Genomic DNA, 25,312 nt, shown 5'->3' on the forward strand with positions numbered 1-25,312 from the left:
TGTATTACATGCACATGCATTGATTACGTTCACTACATGTCCTCATGGCCCCAAACTAAGGGTCTAATTATATCATTTATTAAAGGCAATGGATCAGTTTGCTACTGACACATTTTGGACACATTATGTCATGCTACGTGTCTCTATTGGTGAAAAATGGATGAAATGACATGACAAACACAATGCCCTTATGACCCTAAACCAAAGTCTTTTATCCCATTTTGCGTATTCAAATTCATTGGATCAATTCGGTATCGGATGATATGTAATATTCAGGATTTAGAATTGATATCGGTCAGGAAAAATTGGTCACAATCCCTCTCTAGTTGCAGAATGTAGGGCTTCCCTCTGAAGGTCGACAAGTCCAGTCATCAGTCGGAAACCCGTCAGTCGACTGAGATTCTTCAAGCAGTCCTTTTTTTGGGAGTTTCTTTTGTCGGCCTGTGCATTACAATAACAGAATAAAACAGAAAGAAGCTTAAAAAACAAGATAAGATAAGATATGATGAGATAAACCCTTTATTAGTCCCAGAACGGGGAAATTTACATCGTTACAGCAGCAAAAAGGGGACAGCCGGAAATAGAGAGCAAATAAGGGTACGCACTGTAAACAATATAAATATATAGAAAAAACACCATAAATAGGAATCAGAGTACGAGGCGTATTGCACATATGAATTGTTTTCATCGCACATATTACACATATAAAAAGGCAAAGGGATAAGATTTAAATGGGGAATAATTAATATATTTTTAAACGTGTGAATCAAACACGGCTCTCCGTGCATCTCGTGCCCCGTTCCTCCAAATAAAACAACTAAAAACGGTGTGGGGACGGGGCACGGAGGAACTGAGCACGACTCGTAGACCCGTTAAGATTATTTTTTGCGCATAACGCACGGAGAGGGGGTGATCGCAGAGAAGGTCGCGGAGACAGTCTCCCCATTACGCACGGTTTCGTTCGTTACTGTTCCATACGCGCTTGTTTCGTTCCATAAGCAGACGTAAGGTAAATAACCTACATCTAAAATAAAACACACTGTTCTTGGGGGCCGATGGTGGGCAGCCTATCGCTGGTGTGCGCATCGCTAGTCCGCACATCGTGGAGCGATCGTCGGAGAGGGAGACAGGTGCGAAAAAATGTGTCCAGATCGCTCCCTGTCCACGGCCCCCTTCGGCATGGGGCCCAAGGCGGCCGCCGCCGAATGGGCGAATATTCGCATTGAACAGCCAAATCCACTTTGACTGACAAAATTCATAGTGGATCACAGTCCTAACCGAGTGTTTACATTATACTGTCGAATCGATTTGTCAAAACAATTTGTATTGTCTATTGCAGAGAGTGCTGTTTCAATGCCAAATGAAGTCATAAAAAAGTTTCTAAGCCTCTAAGCATGCAGAGACAAGTTTGCAGCGAACGGCACCGGATCATCGGGTCAAGTCAATAAACAAAAGAAAATGGCAAAAGACTTTCCACCGTCCGACCTCATTAAAAGGGGTCGCCCGGGGGAAGAACAATAACTTAGGGAGGAGTGTCTGGTTAACTGAGGGACTATTGATCGTTTCGTGGGGACAGAGGGTTTCCTGTCAAAGGTCCCGGACAAAGGTCAGTTCACCTCATCAACAAGAGGAGGTGGACGCAGTGCTAAAGGTGTGTGTTTGTCCATGTGTGCGTATGTGCATTCATGCGTGTGTGTGTGTGTGTGTTCTGTGCGTGTGTGTGTGTGTGTGTGTGCGTGTATTTGAGCGTTGGGTGCAGTTGGTTTGGGGTGGTTTCAGCGCCGCTGGACTTCACCGGGCTCTTATCTGTGTGTCGCAGGTGCTTTGCAGCAACAGCGTGCTGGACTCTGCCGACTACTGGCTGCGGAATGAGAAAGCGCTGTGCAGACTGGGGCTGCTAGAGGACGACGCCGAGAGCTGCTGCACCACCGTGAGTGGAGGCTCCGAGACTGTACAGCGTGCCAATCGTGTTGGCATGGGGATCATTTGCTCTTAGGTTATAGTGATGACCGCTATTCACAACAGTAGCTCAGAGGGAGCACATGGCCTAAAGATAGAAAGAAGATGTTATACATGATTATTATACGGCTCTGTGGAATACTGGATTCTGATTGGTCAATAGGGGCAATCAGCTGTCAGTTATTTCTGAATAATGGCTCCTGATCAGTTAATGACTGTCGTCACGGGCAACCACTTCTGCGCCTGGTTTTTATACCCCTCATTTCACGCCGCCTACATGATAATGATAGCTAGTGCCGACATCTTGTGATGTTACATATGAACTAAAATGGAAGACTTGAATGCGGATATGTCCAATTTCACAATAATAGAAGATTTAAATATACAAGTCATATGTATGGCAAAGGTTTTTTTTGTAGTGCCAGCAGTTCTCTATTTGGTTCCAATGTAAGTTATATATATACCCATACGTTATTGTGGACTATTGCTCTTAGCGGAAGCTCTTAAACTCGGCATACTATTTCCAAAATCCTTTCATATACATTATTCTGGCTCAATTTGGCTCAAGTAGCCATGTAATAGGTATAATAAAGAAACTCCGACTCCTAACAAGGGGATTATTTGAGGACTGTGAGCCCTGTATTATGCTTCTCCACTGAGACTTGAACCCTGACTGCCTTGTTGAAATAGATGGGTTCTCACACATTCGCTCTGACAGAGGCGAGCTCTCAGGGAAAAGCAAAGAGTGCGGGCTCTGCCTGTACATAAATGAAAAGTGGTGCAGACGGCGCACATTCCGGGAGAAAAATCTGTAACCCTGATGTGGAACTGTTATGTGTGAGTCTCAGGCCGTTCTACCTACCCCGAGAGTTTGTCCATATCCTCCTCTGCTATGTTTATGTACCCCACAATGGCAATGCCTCGACTGCACGCAGGTGGCTACTACTACAGCGCACCCCAAACGCCCCGACCTTCATCATGGGGGATCTTTATCGTTGCAACCTAAACACTGCATTGCCAGGTTTTGAACACTATATTAAATGTGATGCCAGGAAGAATAGGACACTTAGACAAGCGCTATGGTAATGTAAATCATGCATGCCGTGGCTTATCTAATTCTGTCTAATTCTGACCGTAACACTGTTCACCTGATCCCCACATACTGTACAAGACGGCCCTGAAGAGCAGTAAACCCCTGGTTGAATCTATCAATGCATGGACAGACAGTATAGAAACACTGAAAGGTTGCTTTTTATGCACAGACTGAGATACCTTTTCTGGAGAGCTGAACCTGGCCAATGCCACAGGAGTTGCCAGAGATTACATACAATTCTGTGTCGACACCGTGATCCCAAACGCACGCAAGTGGACCACAACTACAAACTTTACATCACAAAAGAGGTTAAGGACTGTATTAACAGAAAAAATGAGGTATTTAAGACCAATGAACAACTTCAACTAAATACCGTACAAAAGGAGTTGAACCAGATGCTCAAAGAAGCAAGGAAACACCATAGGGAGGCGATAGAGGGAAAACCTCAGGAATATGAACTTTAAAAATGTATGGGACTCGATGAAAACAGACACCGACATAAAACCCACAAGGACATCTTTGCATGTTGTATATCAGCGGTTCGACAGTTAGACAGTTATGATCTCTCTGCTGAATGTGACATGGTGTTACATGGTTCTGCTATGGATGATGATGACAGGCTAGAGATTTACCCTGAATCTGTCAACAAGGTCCTTAATCAAAATCAACAAGGCCGCAGGTCCATATTGTATCGCTCCTTTTCTATTAAGAACACATGCTAATAAATTGACACCAGCCTGATGCCCCATTTTCCAGAGGTCCCTGGACTCTCCCACTGTACCGACACAATGGAAAAAGGCAGTCACCACACCCTACCGTAATGATTTTAGACCTATTGCTATAACCTCTGTCAGGATGATGGGATGGAGGAGGATGATGATTGCTCACGGTGAGCAAACTACAGTACAGCTGGATGTAGACCCACAGCTAGATCCTTACCGGTTTGCATACAAACACCAGAGAGGCACTGATGATGCAACCAACAGTATAGTGCACTGAGAGACTAAACACCTCCAGAATACAAGGGCCTATGCTAGACTGTTGTTTGTAGACTTCAGCGCCGCCTTAACACCCTGCAGCCTCATGTTCTCCTGAAAACACTGCAGCAGATGAATGTCAACCCTTTTCGCACGTATATGTATGTGACAAATAAACCCCTTGAACTTCACTATTAAGTGGTACCACTCACTTCTGACCAACCGCAGCCAGCAGGTCAGGGTGTACAGGACCCTGTCTGAACCGCTGAACATCAGCACCGGCGCCCCCCTGGGGTGCGTCAGGTCCTCGGTCCCCTTCACCCTGTACACCAATGAATGCACATGCAGCACTGCTAACAATTACATGATAACGATTTTCCGACGACACACCTATCCTGGGTCTCATGTCCGGCACATCAGATACAGTTTTATACAAACATGAGATTCAGAACTTTGTCCAGTGGTGCCACGATCACAATATTGTGAAAAAAACAGAGGAGATAGTGTTCGACCCCAAATCCATTGTAGACCACTCACCAGTGGTTACCCATGACCAGAACATTACAGATACCTGGGCATACACATCGACAGTAAACTGACATGCAGTGTTCAGGTAGAAAATGTCCGCAACAGGGTCCAACAGCAGCTACACTTCCATCGTAGGCTGAGGGTCTTGGGTGTCAGCCAGCGAGTGTTGCTTGCCTTCTACCGCGCTGTAGCCGAGAGCACCCTGCGGCACGGCATCTCAGCCTGGTCGGGCAACCTCAGTGTGCAGCTGAGAGCCCAGATTACCCAGCTAACACAGAGAGCCGTGGAAATCATGGGAGTCGGGCAGCATCCCACACTCCAGTTTTGTCTTTGATGAAACAATCATCAGACAGGCTGATAATATATATTTTGGACCGCACCTATGTCCTCCACCCTGAGTACCAGCTTCTTCCCTCGCGCAGACGCTTCCGGAGACTCCCCAATGCAGTCTCCCAATCCAACAACTCTTTGTCCCCTTGTAATGCTGCTTTTAATTGTTTTAATTGTCGACATACACACAGTATGATGACTCTATGTGGACGAGGCTGCTTTACTCTTACAGCACTTATTATTATGTACACCATTATGATGACTACAGGCGTGTTGTACGATGGGCCGTGTGCAATTTGTCGGTTAATGGCAGTCCGTGCATGTACTGTAGGTATTGCGTACCGCATGTATGCACTATGTTATTTAGTTTTTTTTATTTGTATTTTAAACAGCAGATACTGTTTTTGTCCAAGACAAATTTCCTTTGGGACAAGGAAATCTATCTTATCTTATCTTGTCTTACCAACCAAGGATCTATTACAGACTAGTGACCTCTACTGGAGTTGGTGGTTAAATTCCCCTATCGATTAAGGGTACCTTCCGTTCATTCGATTTCTTATTCTGGAATAACAATCGGAAAAAACAGATTTCAGGACACGTTTAAAAAAAGGTGTTTGTGTCGTTCAATTTGAATAACGGATATCAAAGTGTTTACTCAAGATAGACTCAAAATAGAGTTTGTATGTGTTTCTATACGTAATTAAAATTTTTTTTGCAATCCTCGGCCCGAGAACCTAGTGAGAACATGCTACTGTACATGGAATTCGGCGCAAGTGTCCTGTGTGTGTGTGTGTGTGTGTGTGTGTGTGTGTGTGCGTGTGTGTGTGTGTGTGTGTGTGTGTGTGTAAGCATGTGTTATAGTGTGGTGTGTTGTGTGATGAGTAAAAGACTGTTTCTTATTTTTAAGCGTTTCTCTAATAAATGTTTGAGAAGGTTTAAGACATGCCATTGTCGCGTGCTGCACCCGACCTGTTGTGTCCAGGCTAGTGTCTATCTAGAGCCAAAACACCCCAAAATACAGACTGCTTCTTGATGGCAAGAATATGAAGAAAATCACCGGATTATTGCAGTTTTAATTTATGGATATTGGATTCCTGGTGTTTGACCGGTTGTATAAAACTCTGAGACAGGAAAACAACACAATTTTCTCTTCTGAGCACAATAATTGAATGGAAAATGACTCTATTTAGATTTTTTTTTTTGGACTCTGGTGCAAGCTATCAGAATTAAAAATAGTCTTATTTTTCGTTCCCCAATTTTGCCTTCAGAATAGGAAATTGAATGAACAGAAGGTACACGGACCGACTTCCTTTCAAGGAACGGAGAATTACAGCTTGATACCAACATTTGTAGCATCTGCGAGGAAAGAAAGGTGCAGGAAAAAAAGCTGTGAATATCGCTGGGCAACAGTCAGCCAAAAGAAAATCTGAATTAGGTCAAATGTTATACCAGGGAAACGAAAACCTCCCAGTGTTTTGTTCCTTGGCTATGGAGTTACGCTCAGCGTTTCCGTTATCCGGCAATGCTGGTTTTTGACCGGGAAAATCTGTTGTAAAATCCAACATATTTAAATCTGTCCGGTCATAATGTCCGGTGAAAATCATTCCCTCTAAGGCCAATTTAAATTAGTTCTGGGTGGATCATTTCGATAAAAAAATAGTCTGCAGATCTGCTCATCCCCACGCTCGGCGAGTTTCAACAGGAGGCCAATCAGCTGAGAAAACTGACCTGAAGGCTTCACCTCTGACCAATCACGTTTGTCGATGTAGAACTAAGCCCCGCCCCCTCCCTCGTGGACAGGTTGAGCTTGTAAACACAGTGAACAAACACGGAGCGGAGACAGAGCGCAGCGTCCAGAAGAGAAGCAGGACGATGATGTGTCCTTGACAACAGGGACACATGCATCCATAGTTTGGCGTTTTTTTGGGATATTTAAATTCCGACCCAAAGCAACACCACAAACTTCATTATTTATTTTGGCCTACTTGCCATATTTATTTTGTTTTGGATCTGATAAAAAAAAATGTATTTTAGTGAAATGTTAATTGAAGCTGCTGCACTTGTTTCGTATTGTTCACAAACAGAAATTAACGTAATAGATATTTATTTATTTATTTATTTTTAAAATAGCGTTAACTGATGGGACTTGTTTTATTTTGAATATTCAATAAAAAAATAGATACATCTAGATGCCTTGATGATGTCATTCTCTTTATAGACTGCTTATCGACTGTTTTTAAGCTCAATAAACACAGATAATATTTGACCGGAATCTCTACCATTTCTCCGTGAAAATGAAATCTCCCAGGAGACGGTGCCAATTGTTATCTATCGACATTCTACTGCAACAAGTAGAATTAAAATGATCAGGCTTGAAAACTGGTAGAGAACATTTGAATTGCTTCCAAGTTTTTGACGTTTTGTGTATTTCGTTTATTTAATTTCACTTTCGAACCCAAAAATGGAGGATGTTGGAACCTCCTGGGAAAAGTAAGAAAACTCCCAATAAAGGATTTTTTTTTTCTTTAGAGCAAAGTTTTCCAAAGTGTGGGGTGTGGGGGTGTGGTTGGGGGGCGCTGAATGAATTATGAATTATGGATTATGAAATTCATTAATAATCATTGAAATTAATTTGTGTGGCGACAAATAGGTCACCACACATGGTTTTTGACATTTATTTTTAACGATATGCTTTGCATTCACATAAGCAAACAGGAACTACAGGAGCAATATAATTGCAAAACAGAAAACAGTACACATTACATTTTTCGTAAAGAAAGTTTTGATTGCATTTTTGAGAAAAAGCTTCATTACGTTCTTTTAATAAATGAACGCAGCACCGGCGTCTTTTGTCCCTTGTTGTTTTGCCGTTATTAATCTTCCGTTTCTCCTTGGCATTCCCTGCGGCGACACATCAATTCCGCAGTCACCGGCCGTACTTTGTCGACAAAAATAACCCAAAGTTCAAAATTTCAAGCTCTTGTTTAAATGCTACTCGGGAAAAAGCAACGGGCGGTTATTTGACCCCACACACCCCCTGCTTCTTCAAACTCATACGGCATCCCACAAACCTTTGTTTTAGTGGTCGCTATATCCACTAATCTCTCTCTCCGTTATTTACCCATTCATTTCCTGGTGTAGTGTGGGTGAGATTTGGCTTCTTTGCTTCGCTGATCGCTGCGGTGCTGTTAATGCGCGACGCTACCGCCCACGCGTGAAATTGACTGGAAGTGCCCTTTAAACTTTAACAGTGGCCTTGGGAAATGGGTAGAATGATCAATACGCCTTCGCAGCATCGCTTCAGGAGTGTCCTTTCTTTTGCAGCCTGAAAATAAGTTTTACAAGGACCAAATTCAATTAAATCCAAAAATATGCAATTTATCCCCGAGGGAGGATTGCAGACATCCCTCGCGGATAAATAAAGTTTATTTAACTTACATAATGACGACAGTTCTCTGTCCTACATTATTGTGTCCAAGTTATTCCAGAATCAATACTCAGGGTTATTCCGGATTATTATTTTCGCGACACACCCTCTGAACCTCCGCTCACCTCCACTTCCCTCCCAGGATCGACTCACTGATCCGGGGTGAATAATGGCTCTTGGGCGTCCCAGTTCCAAAATTAATCCTGGATTAATCAACGTGTGGAGACCATCGACGGCCACGAACCGTTATCCCCCCACCCGTGCGTCCCACCGGTCAAATATCATTTGGATGATATCAAACCATTCCCTCTTTTGCGAGCGTTTAAATAGAGGTTTCATTTCTCAACCACTTGTCCAAGTTAAACATCATTTCGTCATTGATTTTTCTCTCAGCTTCTCGGTGGCATTGCCGTCCTGCTTGACGTGCCTGTTTGGGACATTTTACATGTATTTACATGTGTTGGTAATTTTGCGCGCGCCATGCATATTCCTCTCTAATAACTAAGTACAAAACACGAGCGATATTATTTAAGAATATATACCAACGCAGTCGTTGCCGACTAAATTCACACTTGCTAAGTGTGAGCACCCTGACGCTGAATGTTTTAACAATTCAAAATGTCTGGATGCCTGGTGGACGCCGGCTGACCACATTGCACTTGACTCCTACAAAGAGGATATGTGTGATATGACACCTCTGCCGTTCCCTGCACAGCAAATCAAATACTTACGCAGCCCTCTGGGAGTAACTGACTTATGTAACGCACAACAGTTATGTATTTCTTCCGTTGTTAGGATTGACCCAGTTAAATACAATCCCATTAACTGGAGATCCAATTGGCAACTTGAAAACAAAAAGGCGGAATTAAGGTTTCCCAATCCACCCATGCGTCAAGTCCAAATGATTTAAATCTTACATAAGCGGGAAAAATACATCATTTGATATTACAGAACAAATGTGACAATAGTGTTTTTAATTCTAAAGCGTGTTTTCTTGAAACGTGGGACAATCTTTTCTCATTCCTCTCTTCCTTCTTGGACGCGATTTCCTGCGACCGCCCCCGCACATTTGGAACGTTTGTGCTCGTCCTGCCGTCCACTTCCCGGGCTCATTATTTGGTCCAGTGTTGTTTGGGTGGTTTATCTTCCGTGCGGTTTGTTGTCGGGTGCACGTTGCGTGTGCGGCCGCTGTGCCAGGCGGCGTTTCCCTCTTGTGGCCGCGTCCAAACTCGATGAATCACGGGAGCAGTAATGCGAGCGGCAGCAGATGTGGCCCGTCCCCTCGCCGGCCCGCTCTCAGGCTCTGATGTGACAAATCACTGCTCGGCCTCTCCAGCCGCCTCCCGCCTCTCCTGGCGTGCACGGTGTGCGTGCGCGGCTTGTGTGCGCGGCGTGCGTGCACGGTGTGCATGCACGGTGTGTGAACATGGTGTGTGTGTACACAACATGGTGTGTACGCTGTGTGTGCATGTTGTGTGTACACGGCGTGTGTGCATGCCAATCAATCAGAGTTGAGCTGGTGAGGAAAGCATGGGACAGGGCTTAAGAGCCAGCCATAAGAGGACCCAGTATAAACAACATATGTTTCTACAGTATTTACTGTATACAGTATATACTGTGTACAGTATATGAGTGTATGTCCTAATGTGGTGAAATGCACAATGTGGCACAGTGCATTGCACCGCTGCCTCACAGCAAGAAGGTCCTGGGTTCGATTTCCGCCTGGGGCGCTGTTGGCTGGGTACAGCGAGAACATCTCTACGGATATACGTTGAAGTCACGGGGACGGCAACAAAAATCGATACAGAGACACAGAGATTAGGATCCATATCCCAAACTGACAGCTGGGATATGGAACAGAAGTTTTTGCGAGAGTTTGTAGGATTTGGCGGCGCACGCAGGTATGAAGCAAGGAGATGCTCCGATCGCACTCAAAATCAAAAGGTTCTGACCCACTTGGGATTCTACCGTCCGAAATACCCATCACTCATTGTTGTTGGGCTGTTTTTTAAAATATAGTCAAACATGAATGACATTGATATTGAACGTTAATATTGTCGCAATGCATGTGTCTAATGAAATGAGCAATGATCCCTGTCCCGTGTAGCGCTGTTTGTTAAATACCGTCGTGCAAATTGAAAATGAGAAGCTTTCAACACCTCTGAGGGGCAGACTCACCTCCATCATGATGCAATGTTAAAATAGACAGATAAACAATAACCAAGAATAATCGACCATTCACATTCGCATAGGGGGTTTTGGCATAAAATGGACCAATAGTGATTGAAGCAAAAAACATTGAACTGGGTGATAAATCAAGGTTTTATTACGTTGTCAGTGACAGGTGATTCCCTCCCCGATGAGACCGCGTGGCCAGGTGTTTTTTGACGGGACCCGCGCACACCTCGTCAGATCAGCCGGCGAGTTCTCAATTGAGATCGAGATCCACATCCGCCTTGAAGCGTGTTCAGAGGCGAGAACGCTCTAAAATGCAGCTCCAAGCCACGTAACGAGCCGGGTAGCGAAAGCTGAGGATTTTCATTTTTCACTTTATTCACCCGACCGCGGCTGCATCATGTTGTCACCTATGATCACGGCCTCATGTTTTAATGCATGTAGTCACAGTGGAGTGTAATGTTGGCATGATAGTCACGCTGCATTTCATCACTCCGCCCGAGAGCTCTGACAGACTGAGGGGGCGGGGAGGGCCTCGCAGTTTCAAGTGGGCCACGGCACCTTTACTTTGCAAGCCAAGCACTTACGCTTACTCAGTTTCACAGTCGTCACTTAGTGGCTATGCTCAGCTGATTTACATTTTGTGTTTTATTATCACTATAACTCACCCAGTTGAATTATTATTAAATTACATTTTTCAATAAATTAAATTATTTATATTAAATTATATGATATAGATTTTCTGTGCTTTTTAGATAATGACATTGTAAAAAAAAAAATAATAATAATAATTGTCAGTAAATAAAATGATTTAAAATCAAATACAATTTGCATAGCAATTAAACATGACTTCTGGTGTGATCTTTCAACTACAAAATGTTAAAGAAAAAATCGAATTAAACTTTCAGTAAATACAAATTTTTTTACTACATTTTATTTGGACAGCAAGTAAAAATGAGTCCTGATATGCTCTTTAAACAATAAAATTGTACAAAAAAGGCATAAAGGTGGATACCTAAAAAAGTCTACACAAAGACCACTGTGTTGCCATGTAACTTCAAAATAGTAAAAAAAAAAATAAAAAAAGGAGTAAAAATAAAATAAATATAATCATTTTCTTTTTTATTTATTTACATTTTCTGGTGTGTGAACATTGTCCATTTCCCCTGGTGGATCGATCCTTCTTCCTGTTTTGAACTGGTGCTCCTCAGCATAGAGGATGCTCGTCCATCATTCCCTTCAAACACTGTCCTGAGCCGGCCCGTCCAGGTCCCCGTCCAGGCCCAGCGAGACATAACAGGAATAAATATGCCATTTGCAGGAAGAGAAGAAGAATGAATCTGCCACCGTTCAGAGCTAAAAGCTTCTGAAAAGGTCACGTCCTTCATCTATCCACCTTTGAATATTATTATATCAAAACACATTTTTCAGGTTAAGGTGGTGGTTAAAACTCCAACCCAAAAGATAAGATAAGATTGTACTTTATTTTAGAAAAACTGTATCACGTAAATCAATAAACAAACAGTATGTCATCAGCAATGTGTGTGTGTGTGTGTGTGTGTGTGTGTGTGTGTGTGTGTGTGTGTGTGTGTGTGTGTGTGCGTGCGTGTGTTAGATACTATTGACATTGTACTTTTTAATGTACAACTCTGTGGTATTCTTCACAATGTTTTTAATCAAAGCTGTTGCAAAGCGTTTGTTTTTTTTCTTGATGTGACATGGCGTGAAAACATACTTCAATGTGTGAAGACCGAGGCATGTTCTCTATGTTATCTGGTGGAAAAAGGGAAAGGTCTCGAAAAACAACGACATTGAGGGGTTTTTTTGTATTTGGTAAACCAATCAGAATCCCCAAGGGGGCGAAGCCTAATTATGCCACTGCAAAACATCGTCAGGGGTGGAGGTAGATGGTGTTATTGTGGAACATTTGACATATAATCTCATGATCCAGGGCTATATACTGTAAATAAACACGACTTGACTTGACATGTATGTATGTATGTATGTACGTATGTACGTACGTATGTATGTATGTATGTATGTACGTATGTACGTATGTACATAGGTATGTATGTATGTACGTATGTATGTATGTACAGTATGTTTGTATGTATGTATGTATGTATGTATGTATGTACAGTATGTTTGTGTGTATGTATGTATGTATGTATGTATGTATGTATGTATGTATGTATGTATGTATGTATGTATGTATGTATGTATGTATGTATGTATGTGTGTATGAATGTGTGTGTGTGCGTGCGTGCGTGCGTGCATGCGTGCGTGCATGTGTGTGTGTGTGTGTGTGTGTGTGTGCAGTATGTGTGTGTAAGTGTGTATGTATGTGTGTGAATGTATGTATGTGTATCTAGTATGTATGTTTGTGTGTGTCTATGTACTGTATGTATGTATGGTGGGGATGCCAAGGTGAAGAATTTTTCCCATGGCTTAATGAACTCATAACAACCGGACATAACACTGGACATTTTACAACAGGAGGGTGGGGGATTATGCACAGGCGCTATCTACGGATGGAGGGAGACAGGTCCTGGTCTCCTACAGGCGTCTCTCCTCTCCTCCCGTGATCAGCAGACTGCCGCGTGCACAAGCAGACACTTTTGGAGGGTCAGATTAAGTATTCATAACAGGCTTAGTATTTTACAAATTAGACTTTTTTTTCATTTGATGAATGTGGGCGTTGATACGCGAAAATTAACTAAATGGGTTTTATTTCTATTTTTAAAAAAAGCAAATGACGGTGGGGGCGGTGGGCAAGAGATGTAATCAGTGTCGCCGAAAACTGATAACGCAGATAAACTGCAGCAACCCTAATTTATGTATGTATGTACAGTATGTATGTATGTATGTATGTACAGTATGTGTATATGTACATATATGTATATATATATATATATATATATATATATATATATATATATATATACAGTATACTGGTATATCAATAAGCTATAGACATGCATTATTAAACAAAAAAGCTAGAATTGTTGCTCAAAGCGTGTCATTAATAGTTCCCTATGCAACGAACACATTGAGCATATGTTTTAATGAAATCATCCAGATATTCAATTAAAAAATATTACATACAGTTTGTATATGAGTTCAACAGGTGCTGGAAATGGCGTTCCATGTTGTTCCATGTGCCCTTTTTGAATACATCCCTAGTTGTCATGGAGAACAGATGTTTGACCACAAAAAAAAAAAATGACACCCACCATTGAGTCCAGAAAGACTTTTAGTAAAGGAAGCAGTGACAGCGGGCGGAGGAATGACAAAGCACTTCACAGAGCTGTGACTTTCGACTTCCCTGCTTCTGACACAGCCAGGTGCAGGTGTTGTTCCACCGCATTACTTTTTGGCAAAGTAAGCGTCGTTGATTCAGGCATTCCACCACGGTCATCAAGTTGTTGAGTGAATATAATGTAAAGCGGATGAAAAAAAAGCACACTTAGCAAGAGACACGGCCGCCCTATTTTTCAGATGTTTGATGGAATTATAGTGTTCCCAAAGGACACCCAACACCTTTATGAAAGCAGTGCTCCCAGCTACTGCCAGCAACTACAATGCACAGTAATTATACAGTATATACCATGTTTCCCTGCTGGAAAAACATGAGCTACACAAAATCCAAGAGAAGACGATCAAATAAATATTTTTAGTAAACGCATTTTTGTTTGTATTCTACAATATTTGTAATGTTGGAATTAGAGAAGCGTATTGAGAAGGAAATGAAACAAGACAGAAAATCAAACGGGCCATCTGCGTGTGGGAGGATGAGCGTAGTACGAAGGGTGGGAGAAATACGGAAGAAAAATGGGCACTGGCGCATAATACAAACCAAATAATGTTCGATTGTTTGATGAATGATGTGTGTGTGTGTGTGTGTGTATCGCTCTGTGATCCCCTTTGAAACTGTGGGTAAACGTTTGGAAGAGGCTTTTTTTTTGTCTACACAATTTGTGGCCGTGAGTGTGTGTGTGTGTGTGAGTTTATTACAGGAGATAGGAGAATTTGGCTTTTAGACAATCTTGTCTCTCAAAGGCAAAAAAAATATGTTTTGGGACAATTGAGTTCTCGCATATTTTTGTATTTGTATGTGTGTGTCTGTGTGTGTGTGTGTGTGTGTGTGTGTGTGTGTGTGTGTGTGTGTGTGTGTGTGTGTGTGTGTGTGTGTGGGTGTGTTCACAATACTCCCTTGTGTGGCCACCATCTGTGGTCTGTCTGAGCCACCCCCAAGCCCATCACACGCACACACACACACGCACGCACGCACACACACACACACACACACACACACACACACACACACACACACACACACACACACACACACACACACACACACACACACACACACACACACACACACACACACACACACACACACACACACACACACACACACACACACACACACACACACACACACGAGCGTCCCTTTGCTGGGGTGCCTTGGTCCCATAATCAGTCCCTCGGTGAACCTTTCTCAGGTCCCCACAGAATCCACTGATGCATTTCTATTAACGATTTGAACATCCACAAGCAGAGAATCTGGATGAACCGCAGGGTGCTCCCTTCCTGCCATAACCACGAATTCCAGCCGGCCGAGGTTGATGTGTCAGCCACTTAAAGGATGTGGTGACAGACAGGGAGCGTGTACAAGGCGTTATTGTCGACGCAGAGAGTCAGAAAACTGCGGCGGGGGCTTGTTCCTTCGAGAGGTGAGACACCTGATCCACTGACATCATTGAGAGCAATTACATCTCTTGGAACATCTCTACATCCAGCCGATTTGGCGGCAGCTGCTGGCAGACTGCCAGCCTCTGAATGGATTTACTCACCTTTACGATTCAGGTGCTTTGGTTTTTGAAGAACATTGAACAGGTGAAATGGACTAAAATCCATTTTCGTTCTCTTGATCATGTCGGCGTCTTCTCGCTCATGCCTCGCTCATTAAACGACTCTCTCTGCCCTCCTTCTGTCAGAGGAAATAACCGGTATGGAGGTCAGTCATCTCCCCGTACGTTGAAGCACGTTGGTTTTTATGTGGTGGAGGAGTTCCTGGTTCTCTCCGGCTGCTGCTGCCGCTTCTGCTGCCTCTTGCCTGAGGGGCTGCTATTTGTGAAATCTCCTCTTTCGCTTTTACCGCCGCTGATGAAAGCGCCGCGCGGCCGCCCGCGTTGGTCGGCCCGGGTTTTACCGGGGTCGCTCCGGGTGGAGCGCGTCCCGCCGAGATCCCCGTGGATCTCTGTCGAACTGAAAGATCTGGGGGTTTTGACTCGACTCGCTGCCATGCTTTGCCGTCTCCACGAAAACCGGACGCCTAGATTTATGGTATGGAGTTACGATATAAAGGATAATGCGCAGCCGGTCGGTCTTTATCGCAAACGACCGTGTAATAAGTGAGATAATGTGACTGCACGTTATCTCACTGATTACAATAGAGAAATGAATATTGATTTGAGATGTTTTTGTTTTTGAAATGAAAAAAAGTCTGCAACGACGGAGCAAACCATTCACCCTACAAAAAAAAACGTGAGGAAGTATATTTGCCGTTATTAATGTGACATTGGACATAACCACATTTGCGTCTTCAAGTCCACCATTGTTGTTTCTATATAGAGTCACAAGATTAGCACATAAGCAGTGTGTATTTTGTACCCCCCACTTTGTATTTTTTTTTTGAGTCTTATTTAATTTTTATTTTATTTTATATATATTAATCTATTCACTAACTGCATTACGTTATAGGAATCAGTTAGTTTCAGTTAGTTAGCTAGGTAGGTATTAAGTTAGTTATTATGTCCGGTTTAGTAGCTATTGTGCATAATCGCATTGCGTTGTGTCAATTGCGTTGCACTGACATTTCACTGCACATATGTATGAACGTATGTATATGTATGTGACAAATAAACCTCTTGAATCTCTCGAATCTTGAATCTTGAAACGAGGGACACACAACCAGATGGAGAAGTGGTTGCTCCATGACAGCGGTCATTATAAACAGACAGCGGCCATTATTCGGAAATAACTGGCCGCTGATCGCCGCCGATTGGCCAATCAGAATCGGCGTTGCGCAGAGTGGCTCGCCGAAGATCGCTCAATGACCGCGCCACCTTGAGCGCGTCTCTAAGATGCTCACAAGGTCAGAGATGACCAGATGGTTTCTCTGTTTTCCACCCGCCAAAAAAAACTAAAAAAACACCTGTCTGATGGGGTCAAACTGCTGCTGCCTTCTCAAGGTCGCTTCTCAAATGCGCTCTCCTGCCTTTCTTTCCTCTCGCGACTCCTTCATTTTCAACGGACCTCTTTTCATTTTTCAGCCTTCGCTGTCACAACTCAAATAAAGGGTCGGGGACAGAAAACAAAGTTTGGAGCTCAATTTTCTAGCTGGAGAATGAGTCCATTCAGGTGTGGGAAATGTGTTTCCGAGGGTGTTTTGTCTGAGCCAAGCAGGGGCCGCGCGATTTAAATGTCATTTTATCAAAACAATCAGCAAGCGGCACCATCTTCGTCGCGGTAATTGGTTTAAAACAATCCCCGGATGAGTGCGCACGGTGTTGACATTTAGCACCAATTATGAGAAAGGGGTCCTTGTAGCAGCCACAGCCCGATGGGAAACGCCAGGGAAGCAGGTGATGGGAGGAGAAGCCACTCGCTCTCTGCAGCCACTGGATAACCCTGCTCCAACCACAATGAAGCCAGCACGTTGAAATTCATACCAACACTAAAGGGGAGAGAGTTATCCCACAATATACTGCATCATGATAAAGGAACAGTGAGTAAGTATTAATAACATATTTACAACATATGACTATTGGTTCTTGCTTAAGGTATTTAGAAATATTTGAGAAAAAGTCATTAGTAATGTTGTTTTCATGACCGTTGCAGTAGAGGCATTGATTAGAACATTAAAACAGTCAATGAAATTCAGAAATTTTACTGTTATTTTACTGTGATGAAGCCTTTAAGTCAACATTTAACTATATCGCAATATGACGCAATAATGTAAAAAACATTATAATTATAGTATAATATATAATAATTAATAATATAATGTATAATAAACGCAAAATCGCAATATTATGATAAATAAAATCCCTGATGATATCTAGTCTCATGTCACGATAATGATATTATACTGTACCTGCACTAACTAGATCTATTTGTTTTGACGAATGTATAAATAAAAATGTCCAGTCAAATAAATCGAAGTCATCGCAGTCATTTATGTACAAAATTGTACTTTTTTGGAAACTTTGCCAAGGCACTGTAACTTTTCTGGTATAAAATGCGGTGTGTACTGTCATTGAACCCACACCACTGTGACTTGGAGTTGCTATAGAGAGTTCTAATGTCATGAACAATATTTCGGAGTCTCTGGACAAGTTGTCAAGAGCGAGAGAAGACAAAATGTCATTGAAAATGTTTTATTTCAATGACAAAAAGTGCATGGTCAAACACAGCAAGGGTGGTGCATTCTGCTTTTTCAATAAAATATTTTTAAATCCCAAGATTTTTTCAGATGAAAGTTCAATGTTTTTCATCTCACTTTTTTGTTACAATGCCATTTCCCTGCGGCAGTGGCACTTTTCGGGCTCTGCATACAAGTCCAGGTGGTTGACTCAGAGAAGGTCTTCCACTTCTGCCAAAAACTGGTTAGAAGAGAAGCAGGAGAAACTTGACTGACAGCGCTGTGCCTTTCTCCCGCCTGGTGCCTTGGATTTGTGGATACGTAAATGGCAGAAGGCACAGCAGAATGGCAACCTCACTACTACAGTTCATTATTACGGAACACTGTTCACTCTCATTTCTGCATCTTAGCGTCATGGTACTGTATAATTCTAAGGCTGTTTAAATCCTTTGTTCTCTCTCTCTCTCTCTCTCTCTCTCTCTCTCTCCCCCTCTGTTTCTTTGTGCCAGATCTGTTTTGTGAACCTGGATCGCCACAAAATGGATTGTAATGACGACAAATTCATCAAGGTGAGGAAAGGTCCATAATAGCATTTCCCTGTCCCCCTTCCTCGCAGCCTCTCACCTTTCTTCACTTCATCTCTCTTTTTTTCCTCTTGGATTCTTAGACGGTTCCGTTCGCGTTGCGTGCATTGGCTCAGTTGCCATCGATTCGGGATAATTAGCCGGGATTAGAGGGTTAATTTCTTTAGTTTATTCGCCGATTTATGTTGGCGCTCTCGGAGGCAGCGGTTGATGCACGGCAATCATATAAAGTACTACAAGCGCCTTCACTTTTCGGCAAAGATTCCCACTCGACAATTGATCTTTTAGGGGTTTTGACGGTCTAAAGTGCCAAGAGCAACAAAGACAAGACCAAAGTAACTGCAGATCACTTCTGTGTCGCCGCAACGTGACCTTTCCTCCACAGAAACTGGCCTCAGTGTCCCCAGACCTGCCCAAGATGGTGGAATCCCTGAACGTCCACCAGCCCAAGGAGAACGAGATCCTCCTGTTCGCAGGTCTACAAGCCCCAGACTCCTGCCAAACCTACCCCGCCTTGCCGACTCAGGTGGGTTGGCAGTGATGTGGCGAGGTCCTCCGAAATACGTTGAATGTTGGATTCAAACAGCCTATAGCCTATAGGGGGTAGAGACAGGCAGCAAATGAGCACAGGCTGGTTTTTGAACCTGGGTCGCTGCAGACATTTTGTCTATATGGTTTGCGCGCTTATGCGGTCGAGCCATCAGACCCCCACCACCACACCCACCCACCTTTCGGGACTTTCTAAACTCTTTGAAGAGGTCCATAGTCAATTTCCTCACTACAATGTTGAGTGAACCACCTTCTCAAAACACTAACGGGTAGAATCTGAGGCAGTTTACATACAATTCTAATACCTTGACTGTAACTCTATCAATAGAGTCGCAGATTGATAGAGCGCGGGAAACATTCAGTAACTAATGGAACTCCTGCAATGATAGAATTCCTGCAATGTCCTTGCACAAGATCTGGCTGATATAAAAAGTAATTCATTAGGGCTATAACCTCTCTTTCTTTTTCCACCATGCACATAATACAATATTGCCTCCCATATGATATAGAAGGATGTTATAATCGGCGACCGGTTGCAGATTGCGACTCGTTTTACTTGGAAGTCCTTAATCCCGAGAGTCAACACACGGTCTAAAGAGCTTGCACAGGTCACCAGCTTCACATCTATGGCAAACCTGGTAGAGAACTGGAGCTACTCGCCTCCTTTTGATTAATATATGTAGAATTCATCTAATCCTCTGTGTGTTTTAAGCGTGTGTGTGTGTGTGTGTGTGTGTGTGTGTGTGCGCACGCGCGCACGCGCATGTTGCGTGTGTGCGTGTGTGTGTGTTGGCGCACATGTCCATGATCCATATACGCATGGTATACCTGTTCTAATCAGAGCCAGCAGCCGCAGCGAGGAGCAGATGTGTGTGTTGTGCAGTGTTCGGGCCGGCGACGCCCCACGCAGCCCAGCGGCATCATCGTTGAGATCAATAAGTTCCTGGTCGGCCTGCAGTGGGGGAAGGACCGCCGCCCCCAGCAGGGCCGGGCAACCGGACAGCGCAGTGACGACGACACCAACCGCTCCATCTCCTCCATAGAGGAGGACTTTTTGACTGCTTCCGAGCACCTGGAGGAAGACAGCGAGGAGGAAGGCTATAGAAACGGTGGGATTCGGTCTCATTCACGTTTCTCCTACGTTTTTCTCACCTTTCAAAGTTTTGTCGACTCTCGTAAAGTCTGGATCAGCATTTTATGCGTGCTGCATTCACACTGGGGTTGACGAATAATGTGCAAGTTCACAGAAAATAATGTTGGCATTGTTGAATTCTAATGAGCCATTCTATGCACTGATGAATGCTGAACTTCAATGGGAATGTTTTTTATTCGAGCACTGAAGGCCAAATCATTTCACACTAACTTTCCATGCTTGCCGAGGCTGGGTGCACTTTCTGTCCTTTGGGTAATTCTGTGTATAATTAAGTGGATGGAAAGTAATTATACGACTAAAGCAAGTGTAAAAGCTTTCAGTTCCACTCGCGTCATGTGTTTGAGTGCGCTTTAATGTGTTTTGGGGCAACGTTTTATCCACGCGAACTCTTAATATTGTAACTTCTTGGCCCTGTTTTGTGCTACGCGCAATGGCTGTGTCAACAAGCTGTGGTTGAGTAATAATTCACCGTGCTATGTCACACAAAGGAATGTCATCATGAACCGCAAAGGACTGTAATTCAATTGTAATCCTTGTTTTTTTTTTCTGTATTGTTTAAATTCACCTCTACACGCAGCAATAGCCACTGAGCCTGCTCCAACTTTGCTTACGCCTGGATAGTAGAGCCATTCTTCAGCCAGTGCTGATGCAGGCATCTCTGATCATATGCTGTTGTCCCTTTACTTCTCTTTTGGCTTGCTTCATGGGTCACTTCTCTAGCATTTGTGTGGCTGTGAGAAGATACACAAAAAAGACCATTGCTATGCTGTACTTAGATGTATATGGCCTTGAGCTCTTTCGTATCATCAAGCTGGGGCGCTGAACTTAATCTATAATTAATCTCACATATGAAATTCCAACACAGCCGAGTTGGCGCTGTCTTTAAAAGTCAGTTTAACATTAATAATTAGATCATCACAGATAAGAACGCTCTAGCTTCCAAAATGAGTGTCAGGTTCCCATATCAGGACAACATGATCAAGGTACATGGATTTCCACCATATTAGAACTGCTTTAGATGGCTGTGCAGGATTTCTGGTACAAGATAATTGCAGAATTTCATTATATAATGGGACGCCATTTAAAAAACGTTTTCATTTAGGCAATTAATAAACGTTCCAATAATCACCCTTATCTTTTAGCCCCAATGTTACAATATGCGTGCAGAAGAATCAGCAAAGCAGACATAATGAAAATAATTATAACAATGGCTAACCCTGTGTAAAACAGGACAGACAAATTATTTTAAACTGCTGGTCGGATCAAAAGTCTGATGGATGGTGGTCCATGATGTAAAAAAAATTGGCAAAAAGGTTCAGGGGTAAATTGAATGGGCATAGGCTCAAGAACACATCTTCCCATTGCAAGGGAAAAGACACTGACACAGACTGGCATTGTCATGACTGATCTGTCTCTATTTCTCTCCCTCTTGATCCACCTTTTCCCTTTTTTCTCTCCACAGTGCCGGAGAGTGGGGAGGTGGCAGAGAGCCTGGTAGAGGTTGCACAGAAGCACTGCGTCAGATTCACACCTCAGAGGGGACAACCGGCTCATCCTAAGGACACCGAGGACTTTGAAGTGACTGTGAGTGCTCCCACTAAAAAGGGGCCTCAGAAAACCAGCCTCAACAAGAAGGAGTCAGCTGGTCATTATGCCACCAACCTGGCTGAGTCAGTGCTACAAGATGCCTTCATCCGCCTCTCTCAAGATGAGACATCCTTTGTACCTGAGGCCGCTGTTAGTGTCTCCCTTTCCTGCCCCTCCTCACACTCCACACGTCTCTCACAAGCGAGGGAAACTTCCCAGCAACACTCTTGCTCTTTTGAACTACCCAAAATTGTTATAGTTCAAAGCCCCGATAGCTCTGAGGGGGTTACAGAGTGGCCAGGGAACCAGGCCCAACATTTGCCTGACCAGGATGACTTTACTGACGCCACAACAACATCAGAGCATGGGAATCAGCCACATAACCTGCACAAGAATGGAGGTCACCCCTCCAAACCAGTGGAGGTTGCCTTGGCCTGTGCTGCTAATATCATTGGCACCATTACAACACCACAAATAACGGAACAGATAACCTCGGCCTCGGAGGACACAGAGGAGCAGCAAGAGTCAGAGGACGTAGCTGACTACTCCTTCTCTTCAGCTATGTGTGGCATGGCTAAAGTTGCTGGGGCCGTAGCGGCTGTAGAACTAAGTGAGGAGGTCGGAGAGGGTGTTGACTCAGATGTTGACTCTGCTGAAGTCTATACAACATCTAGGGGGTTGATGTCTGCAGCTGAGGCCTCGGCTGCCTTCACTCTCCACTGCAGTGTGGCAGAGGGCACCAGTATTGAGGGCTTCCGGGCCAACATCGCTGAGGTCCTACATAGGGAAGCAGCCGAAGTGCTGGCTCAGCCACAGGGTTACAAGAGTGTAGCCCAATTGTTGGAGGTCACCCATAACAAGATAGTGGATGGTATTACCTGCCTAAAGAAATCTTATGTAGAAGAAACAGAGGTTGATGACTTTCTCTGTGAGGTTGCAGACAGTCTTTTTAAGCATGCTTATGAGAAAGCAAAGAAGAAGAAAGAACTTGAGGGTCCTGGGAAAGATGCCCCCAACCTTCAGGTGTTTTTGCAGGAGAGTGTGAACAATTTGCTCTTTGACATCCTTTGCTTGACACAGAAAAAAATCGATGACATTTCCACTTGTAATGAAGGGCCATATGAAACACAAGATGGTAATGTTTGGACCAGAGAGTCTATTAGAACCAAGGAGGTTAGGGAACCATTAAGTCAAATACAGCACTTGAGTGGCTACAGCCAGATTTATAATGACAACCACACTACCATGCTACCCTTCACAGATAGGATCACCATGGTTCCTGGACAGAAGGATGAGGAATATTTATTGGAAGAGAAGAAAACTGAAATTCTGAGTTCTTCTTCCATCTCTATACATAGAAAAGATCAACAACAACAACAACAACAACAACAACAACAACAACAGCAGCAGCAAAGACAGAGTCTGAGTAAAGGTATCTCCATGTCTGTTAAGGACTGTTCTGACCAACAGCAGATCCAGCAGAGCAAGGGAACTATCAGAGAGCCTCTGAGTGAGATCTCAGCAATCAGTGCAGAAAAGAGGAGTCGATTGGGGACATACAGTGACAGTCGCCAGTCTTCCCTGACCACTCAGTCCACCCTCAACAACTACAGCTCTCTGCTCTCTCTAAGAATGGACTCAGACTCCAGGGCACCTGTTAATTGCTTTGCTGATGACTTGGCTGCAACAGTGGTGTCAATGGCTACAGAGCTGGCTGCAATATGCCTTGAAAACTCCACAGGGAAACAGCCTTGGTTTTGTGCTCTAAAAGGGGCAACTGGAGAAGGGCCTGAAGCGTACCTGCTGCCTGCTTGTCGCACCGCACTAAAGAGGAAAGAGGGGCAAAATGGCAGCACGGCCTCTAAGAAACACAGAGCACCACGCCTTAGTGAGATCAAGAAGAAAACAGAGGAGCAACCAGAGCTGATGGAGCGGCTGGTGAACCGGGTGGTAGATGAGACAGTGAACCCAGATGAACCACAGGACCCCTTTGCCCTATTTGCTTCTGAGGTGACGGCAAGAATTATGAATTGCCCTGAGCTCAACGTGGTTGACACCTCCAAAGCAGGTCAGCCACGCAGCAGACTGCAGTGTGAGAGATGGAGTCGGGGTAAAGCTTCTAGTTATGAGAGCATTCCGGAGGAAGATGCTGATCCCTTAGGACCACAAAACACCCTTGGTCCAGGCAGCCGGCTGGGACAGAACCTGAGCAGGGGCAGCTCTATCTCCAAGCAGTCAAGTTGTGAGAGCATCACAGACGAGTTCTCTCGATTCATGGTAAACCAAATGGAAACTGAAGGCCGGGGGTTTGATCTTCTATTGGACTACTACGCAGGGAAGAATGCCAGCAACATCTTGGCTGCAGCTGTTCAGCAGGCTGCCACCAAAAAGAATGGCCACCTCAATGTCAGGACCTCATCCTGCCTGTCTAAACAGTCCAGCACAGAGAGCATCACAGAAGAGTTCTACAGGTTCATGCTCAAAGACATGGATAAGGAAAATAAAGAGTACGGCATTACTAAGAGTAAAGAGTGGAGCAACAGCTTGCTCCCACCTTCTCCCAGAACTTCGTTCTGCATCCGACAGTCCTCAGTTCCAGACAGACGCTCCTCAGACTCAAGACTGACCGTTGGGTCACCCATCAAGGCTAACTCCTTTGATGGATTTGCACGCAATGTGCATGGAGACTCACTAAACACCTATCCCTCCATCTCAGTGTCAGCCACTGGCCTTTGTAAATCAGATTCATGCCTTTATCAAAGGGGCAAGACTGACCAGATAACTGATATGCTGATTCATGAGACTTGGTCAAGTTCAATCGAGTCCTTGATGCGGAAGAACAAGATCATTGCTGATCCAGAGGATAGCATTGAAATGGAGGTAGCGGCAGGAGATTCGCAGCCCCAGGTCCAGCAATTTGCCAACCGCCTGGCAGCTGACATTGTCGCATTGGGAGGACAGCTGGAAGGTGCTGGAAGTAATTTGGCATGGCAGCCACAGCCACGTATGCCTGTAGGGGAACGAAGAAGAGGGTTTAAACAGTCACGGCCAAGTTGTAATCGAAGCAAAGCCAGCCAGGAGCATGCTGGGACCAGTGACAACAGTGCACCCAGAATAAGATGTACAAGAGATGTACCCCTGATCCACATTGAGGGAGATCAAAAAGAAGAAGGGACCATCCACAACCCTGTGAGGGCAAGTGCACACCCTCAGGATTTTGTGCCAGAAGTGTCACCCCCAAAGGACTCAGAAAGAGCAACAGTCAGGAGCAGCAGGTAAGCTCAACATCTACACAGGTCACAATACCTCTCTGTGCTAATCATTTTCTCCAAACTAAAAGGTTTTCACTGCCCAGCAGGAGGATAATCTGAGAGGGGAAGATTACATGGATAGTCATCAAAGGATACTTATTTTCAGCAGGCTTTTGATTTGTCTGATGCAGAAAGAGTGTTAAGAAACACAGTATTGACAAGGCAGTTTTTTAAGGTGTCCTTGTCATTGTTTCATCTCTGAAAATA

The 25,312-nt window shown here is 43.9% G+C and overlaps 1 protein-coding gene across 1 annotated transcript in view; it reads left to right on the forward strand.

Moving 5' to 3' along the window:
- sphkap (SPHK1 interactor, AKAP domain containing) overlaps nt 1-25,312 on the forward strand; it is a gene marked incomplete at both ends in the record, with an annotated part of 53,313 nt that overhangs the window by 22,530 nt on the left and 5,471 nt on the right. Inside the window, 5 exons of the mRNA XM_080007536.1 lie at nt 1,820-1,930; nt 18,431-18,490; nt 18,891-19,031; nt 19,896-20,163; nt 21,670-25,069. Of these exons, the coding sequence (XP_079863662.1) occupies nt 1,820-1,930; nt 18,431-18,490; nt 18,891-19,031; nt 19,896-20,163; nt 21,670-25,069 (3,980 nt within the window). The remainder of the gene's footprint in view (nt 1-1,819; nt 1,931-18,430; nt 18,491-18,890; nt 19,032-19,895; nt 20,164-21,669; nt 25,070-25,312) is intronic.

Source organism: Zeus faber, assembly GCF_960531495.2.
Source record: "Zeus faber genome assembly, chromosome: 9".
NCBI lineage: Eukaryota > Metazoa > Chordata > Actinopteri > Zeiformes > Zeidae > Zeus > Zeus faber.